The 6,832-nt window shown below is 48.0% G+C and overlaps 2 protein-coding genes across 2 annotated transcripts; one reads left to right on the forward strand and one right to left on the reverse strand.

The window, feature by feature from the left end:
- Positions 1-461: 461 nt before the first annotated feature.
- FIBRA_08873 (uncharacterized protein) lies at positions 462-2,253 on the forward strand (the record flags this gene model as incomplete). The annotated part of the gene is made up of 9 exons (XM_012330487.1): positions 462-657; positions 711-740; positions 806-960; positions 1,023-1,306; positions 1,363-1,387; positions 1,442-1,549; positions 1,627-1,636; positions 1,702-1,862; positions 1,915-2,253. 9 exons carry the CDS (start codon positions 462-464, stop codon positions 2,251-2,253), a joined length of 1,308 nt encoding a protein of 435 aa, XP_012185877.1.
- Positions 2,254-4,902: 2,649 nt separating this feature from the next.
- Positions 4,903-5,910, reverse strand: FIBRA_08874 (uncharacterized protein; the record flags this gene model as incomplete). The annotated part of the gene is made up of 2 exons (XM_012330488.1): positions 4,903-5,164; positions 5,717-5,910. 2 exons carry the CDS (start codon positions 5,908-5,910, stop codon positions 4,903-4,905), a joined length of 456 nt encoding a protein of 151 aa, XP_012185878.1.
- Between the last annotated feature and the right edge of the window lie 922 nt (positions 5,911-6,832).

The raw sequence follows: 6,832 nt of genomic DNA on the forward strand, positions 1-6,832 counted from the left end.
CGTCTCGCCGCTTGAGGTCGGGTTAAGCGTCCGCAAGCACATTGGCGTTTGGTGTTCAACTTGTTGTTGCGAGATTCACGATATCTCATGCGTTAACTACTCCATCGCGACCTCGAGCAAGGCTAGACGCATCCTTCTCCCCTCGTCCACTGAACGCTGCGCGACAGTGGAAACACAACCGCGTTCATTACGCTCAATGAGGTACCACTGCAACACGAAATTGGTGCAGATGTTTTCTTAGAACGAAGGAAGAGCACCCTAACCTCAGAGTGTTTAAGCTATGGTGAGTATATGTGGTATATATTCAATGACATGCTGCACTTCTTTGAGTGTGTCTGACTCAGGTATATCACCACCGAAGTTGACGACCCTCTTCGCTGAAGAACATCGATGGCACAGACTGGCAGAGATATTTGTTTCTGACCTCCAATGGTTTAATTGCACACGGTTCTTTTCCCACTATGGATCAAAGTATTGGGGCGACACATCTACCTCATGGTTTTTGTGGTGCTACTGACGTTGAAGAGAAGCGGCAGATTTTAGTTTGTGAGCTCGCAAACCTTTGTTCAGAAGAAGATGAAAGGATAGCACGAATGCAGCAATTCCCCCAGGATGTACTCCTACTTCTGACTCGAGCTCGACTACAGCAATGGCAATGTGGGTGCACCTTGATTGCTTTGTGCACAGTATAATCGCTGACCTATATACAGATAACGACAATGCTGCTTTTATCGGTTCTGGTAATGTTTCACTCTTCTCTCGCAGTACAATACTTGATTGAGCTACAAATGCTCATACTTTGTAGTCGTCAATGAGTTCCTCTTGTCGCACAAATGGATGGGAAGGAGTAGTCCTGAAGCCTCCGTCGTTATGATATCGGTCAACGCCAAAACCATACCAGACGATGATTCTAGCATTGGCGACAAGATACATGTGGCATTCGGTTTTGGCTACTTTGAAGTTAGTAATGCTTTCGAGTCATGATCGGTCAGCGTATTGATTCATCTTGCTGCTCCATGCAGTGCAATGTGCTTTATGACAAGAGCAAGGGCACCCTGGCAGTGAACTATATTCACCTTGTTGTGCCTGGTTATGGACGCACAATCATTCTGAGGAACATTCAAGTCGATCTTTCCAGAAAGCCTCCCGTACAGTACGATGTTGCCATCCCGTCACAAGGCACACAGATTTATGGGCATTTTGGGTTCGCATATAATGGTAATCCGGGGGAGGTTGTGAAGTCATACGACCTTACCACGCCGTTCACTGGGGAGATAGTTGATACAGTCAGCGTGTTTCCCAGCTTGTAAGCAACTCAATCGCATTTATGCTATTCAGCTTCGTCTGACACTGAACCGGTAGTGTAACGAGTCAACCAGGTGATCAGGTATGACTCATCGAGTCCTGAAACATTGTATATGTATCTCAACAGATTTCACAGAAATCGGAAGTCTTGCTCAACATGCAGTACCATTCCGAAGATTACGATGCTGCACCGGAAAGCGTGGCTGAAGTTCACTACAGAGAAACCGGCAAGTCATCTTTCTTAGTTTCACTCCTTAGTTTCACCGTCTTGTAAACGAACGCTAATGTTGTAATATTACTGTAGATCCTGACATTATAAAGGATAATGAGGGTACGTAGCGTCTGTCTGTTCCCCCATGTTCAAATCGCTGATTCAGGCTTCTAATGTAATATTAGTCCTCCTCCGGTATTTAGCCAACTATGCTCACCAGCTGGATGCTCTATATGTGGTTGTAGTTGACTTGTTCACCAAAGGAGAGAGCGATGCTGCTAGGAACACTGTCGATGCGTCGATGCTTTCGTTGTGCACCTTTCAGCTCAACTTCGCTATATTTGAGGTGAGTGCTGCAGCGAGAAAACACCGCGGTCGATACTGACTCCCAGATACAGCTGGCTGGAAGTATTGACCCAAAGGACAAAACCATGAATGCAAACCTGTTCTGCAATGTTCCAATTTCTGGCCGTGTCAGGCTAGCGATTGTCGCGGGAGTCCTAGACAACAATGCATTCATACCGTCCATTATCAACGTGTTCGTTGCCAAGGGACGAGCAAGATTCAAAAGTGTGAAAAACGGAGCGGGAACGCATGATTTTATGTGTACTTTGGAGATGGATATCGCGCTGGTGGGGAACATCAACTTAGCCGAATCCAAGATTTGGACCCTGCCGTCAGTACTCATTGAATTAAAAACAAGGCCCCCGCTCACATATGCTTCCTTCAGCTTCTGAACGCACCGTTCAGCTCACGTCTCGTAAAGATTCTGATGTATGTCAGAAGCTTAAAGCTTTGTCCTTGCCCGGATATGATCTTAATTGTCGCTGTGTACGTTGTATGTTGTGATATGCCCGTGCTGTAATTCTGGCATGTTTGATCCTTCTTGGCCTGCGAGCACGAGACCTGGCTTCATAGACGAGAGAAATTATTTGCTATTAAATTCAGGAATTATCTTTGTCAACAGCCTCGCGTGACGTGCCTTTTGCCACCGCTCGCATGGACGCAGGTGTGTACATGTGTGCTGCACGGAGATAACCTCCACTTAATATGGCCTGCGGTACGGACTCCCTGCGGATGCGATCTCGCTTGCTTGCACGTATCTTTAACTTCTCGTCTGCCCGCATGTATCATGTCAACCTATCTGGAATTGTGCAGTAGCTGACTTAGTGATGTTATAGACCCGACTCCCTGGGTAACAATAACCCCGGCTCACAAAAGACCTCGCAGGCACGTTTGTCTCCCCTAATCTGCCCACGCCTTGAGTGGTTTCCGCGTTCGAGCTGGCGATACAACAGAGTTGCTCTGCCCGGCAGTCATCCTGCACATCCTCCCCTTCTTGCAGCAAATCGACATGACTCTTCGCAACACTGTCAATCGCGTCACGACTTCGCTTGACAACTCTTCGTCCCGCCCGACTAAAAAGTATATACATATACCTCGACAGTTTTTCTCCCCTTCGCTAGTACCCCTACAGACTTTGCCTCGATTTGACCGATGAGTCTACCGATTTGGAAGACCCCGAGCCCTATCCGCCATCTACAGCACGCCAAATCATCTCACTCACCTTTCGCATGGCATAGCGAATATCTGGACGAGAAAACCTAGTCGCCCGCTCAGCACGCAGCCAATGTGTGGGTAGATTTTCGTGGGGGGGAGTAGGCATAAGATTCGCCATGGGGCGAGGCAGTATATCTTGTCTAGAAACTAACCATCACTGTTTCCCGACACCCTTGGTGAGTAGAGCCAGTGCAATACGAAAATGGCTGTCTCTCGTATCGCATCCAACCGTCACCCACGATCCCCATGCTTTCCCTCCCCATTCTGCTCGACGTGATCACTGTTTGCGGCGTCTGGCAAGGACAGTTGAACAGTCTGGGGAGATGGAAGTCATACGTGCTGCAAGGGCTACTAAACAGGAATGAAAACGAGCTTGTTGACGGACATGTAAAGAAGGCCGCACGACGCGATGGGAGCCCCATGGGAGACATCCCGGCATCTCTACGCAAACAGCTGCCAAAATCGGTGGCTAAAGTGAGACAGCTAGCAAAGGAAGTCTTCAAAACGCGGGCTGCACAGGAGTAGAGAGCCTCCTTCCGTGTCATGAAGCTTAACCGCATCGATCCGGAGATGCCTTCTAAAAAAGTTTGGAAAAACCGCGGCGGCGATCCCACGTCGCCAGGCAAGCCTCCTGGTTCAGTTCATCATAAAACATGTGTGCACGTCCAGAGGTGATCGAAATAGAAGCAGAAGTACCTGAATTTCAAACCGAAGAGGTGATAGGTATATATCGTAATATCAAATGCGCCTGTTCGTAATTTGATGAAACTTGCGAATGCAGAAACATTATCAGCGCACGATGAATGTTAAGCACTAGTATGCTCTACCTCTCCTAGCATGTACTCAATTCTCTACCCCACCTCCGATGACTTGAGGGACTACACGGCGAGGATGACCAGTCCTCATTGTGAAGTCTTCCTGGTCATGCGTAGCTTACTCAAAGTCTCCTCCCTCGTCGATTCACCATAAGGCATGTTCTCGCTTTCGCTAAGGAATCAGCATAAGAACCAATTATCTTACGATCAAAAGCACCCGAACCAATTCTAGCAAAGGGTCCACTTATTTAATCACTATCTGGTTCCTTCCATTCCATCATCATTCACGCAAGAGTTTATGGAGAAGCTTCTTTCGTGTTGAAGCGCCTAGTGGATGCATATACAATAGAAAGCTTCAATGAAGCCAAGCGGCGCACAGGTGATCGCACTGAGGTACTCACAGCTACAGGGTAAGCGTCAATCATGAAAACGCGAGCACGCTAACGACATGGAGAGCTCACTATACTTGAGCACGGCCGTATGGCCAGAAGCCTGACGACTAACATCGTAAGCAGCAAGTGAATTTAGCAGATAGAACGATGAATACTGTACTACGATTTCCAGGAAAAAGAGTCATCGGCCCGATGATCAGGCCCCCGCTTAACCTCGCTAGTATCATAGGCATTCCAGCTTTGCTCTTTGACCGGCCGCCTTCAGGTGCAGGCGAGGTACCTGTTGGAAGTCTCACGAACGCCCGCCTTGTCAGTTCATCCCTACAATACGTAGCAAGTCAAAACGGTCCAAGCATGGAGCAAGACATCAATTTCATTTGGTCATGACGTCCCCCTCTGCAGACAACTTGCCCGATGCCAAAGACCTCGTCTTATAGGACCAGAACGATGCGTGCACGGGTCGGAAGCCGCCACCGCTCAGGCGCATTCCCAGCTCACCGCGCAAAATCTAAACCATCCGGACGTCTGGGAGGAATCTAGTCTGTATCCGGAAAGCCAGTCGAGAGCGTGATAGTCTCCGGCATGTCACAAGTCACGCTGCGGACGATCATTGCGCGATCTAGAAGCCAGAGCTGGATCTCGCGCTGGGCTTCGACTCCTTCTCCCACGGGAGCCGGCACTTCGACTTGGTCTTGCTCTCTTCCATTGAGGGCACGGCGGCGTGGCGGTCGACCTCGAGCGCTGCACGGTTGCACATCATCTGAACAAATGTGGGTACGTACACGCCCATGTCTGCATCCCACTGGAAGTCATTCTTGTCCGGCCGCGCAATGGTTGCAAAAACAAGACAGGTGGACATCGTAGGCCCTAGTGCCTTCTCCCTGAAACCAGTACTTACGATCACGGAGTCGATGCTTCAGATACTGCTCATCCTCGCGCTGTAAGCCGAGGTCGAGACGTACCACAACAAGATACACTCACAATTTCCCCTCGCAGATGAACTTGACTGCTGCACTCTTAGCGCGTGAAGGACATGCTCACAATCATCCGTACACATCGGAGAATAAAGCCAAGCATGAATTGAGGACATGGCTTGGGCCCTTGGCACCTGCCGCACAGAAGACATGCTACATGACAAGTCTGCCATTGACTGTTGTTCTTTGCTCGCTTCGCATCACCTGGTATTGTATATATGTCGTTGACATGTTAGAGAACAGGACCAGTGTCACCTCTTCCGTACCCCCGTCTGCTCAAAGTGCTATCCTCTGAACATCATCCCTGACCTGCCTCGCAGAAGAAGCTAGAGTTTGAAAGTTGAAGGGCCCGTGGCATAGAAAACATCCCACATGGTGCACGCGACGAATCTGCCACCAACGGCCGCTCCATGTCCCAGCGCCTTGCGCTGCCATCTCCGACCACAGCCCTTGACGTACCCAGCCTTCCACTGCTGCATGGATGCGATCTGGCTCGCTCGCGTGTATGCAGCCCCCTCCACGGCCTCTTCTACCGCTTTCCAGATATTTCCAGGTATTGGGTGCCTTGCAAGATAGGTCATCATCTCCGCAACATGCAGACACTTCCACCATTCCTCGAGAGACTCCTCGACAAACACGCTGATTTCCAGCATAGTGCGCATATGCATGACAAGTCAACTCTGTAACAGACAATCTAAATATACGTGGCTATCAAGCTATTGGCATTTTCGTATCAGAGCGTTCAAACTTCCTTCTCTTCGCTTTCTCTCTCTGTCGTTGAGAGCATCATGTAGCTCTATGGGCATGATAAACTGAGTGAGGGCACAACTACATCTTGGCTCTGATCAACCTCGAAGGCTGTAGTGCGCAGATGCTTGCGAGAATTCAACCTATTTCCAATGGCAGGTTTAGTTGTTCCATGAGCTTCTTTGAAAAGCTGATAAAGTGATAAATACATAACCATACAAGAATTCACATACACTTGGAATATAATCAGCTCTATGGTTGCCTAATGGATACAAAGCAGAATAACATACACTTTGAGAGAAATATTCCAACACACTGAGATGCAAGTGTACCTGCTAGCCTTGCTGTCTGTTTGAAGTGTGAGACAAATAATTATGTATACTAGTAAAGCAAGTGATCATTACCATCACAACAGTCAGTAGAGCAAACACACTGGAAAAAAAGATCACTTGTTAGTGACCATTGTGAAGCTCAAATAGAAGATGGCTATACCAAGTTAGTATTCCAGTCCTGATTGTGTAAAAAATGAGCCAGATTATAAAGGAATGTCTATGAATAATCATTATGTTAGTGGCATCCTGGCTCAGGTTAATGCATATACAGTAGATACTAACTTCTGTGGTGATATAGAATAACATTTTGCCAGTAGGTGTTACAGCGTGAGAGGGGGGGTTCTTTTTCTTTCCTAACTATTCGTCATTGACCCTGTAACTATATGACTGATCCCATCACCTGATGTGTTTCACCTACATCAGTGTTTCATATCTATCATGTTTTGCCTATATCATGTTTTACTTACATCACATTTCATCTCCATCACATTTCATC

Source organism: Fibroporia radiculosa, assembly GCF_000313525.1.
Source record: "Fibroporia radiculosa TFFH 294 genomic supercontigs, scaffold4203, whole genome shotgun sequence".
Taxonomy (NCBI): Eukaryota; Fungi; Basidiomycota; class Agaricomycetes; order Polyporales; family Fibroporiaceae; genus Fibroporia; species Fibroporia radiculosa.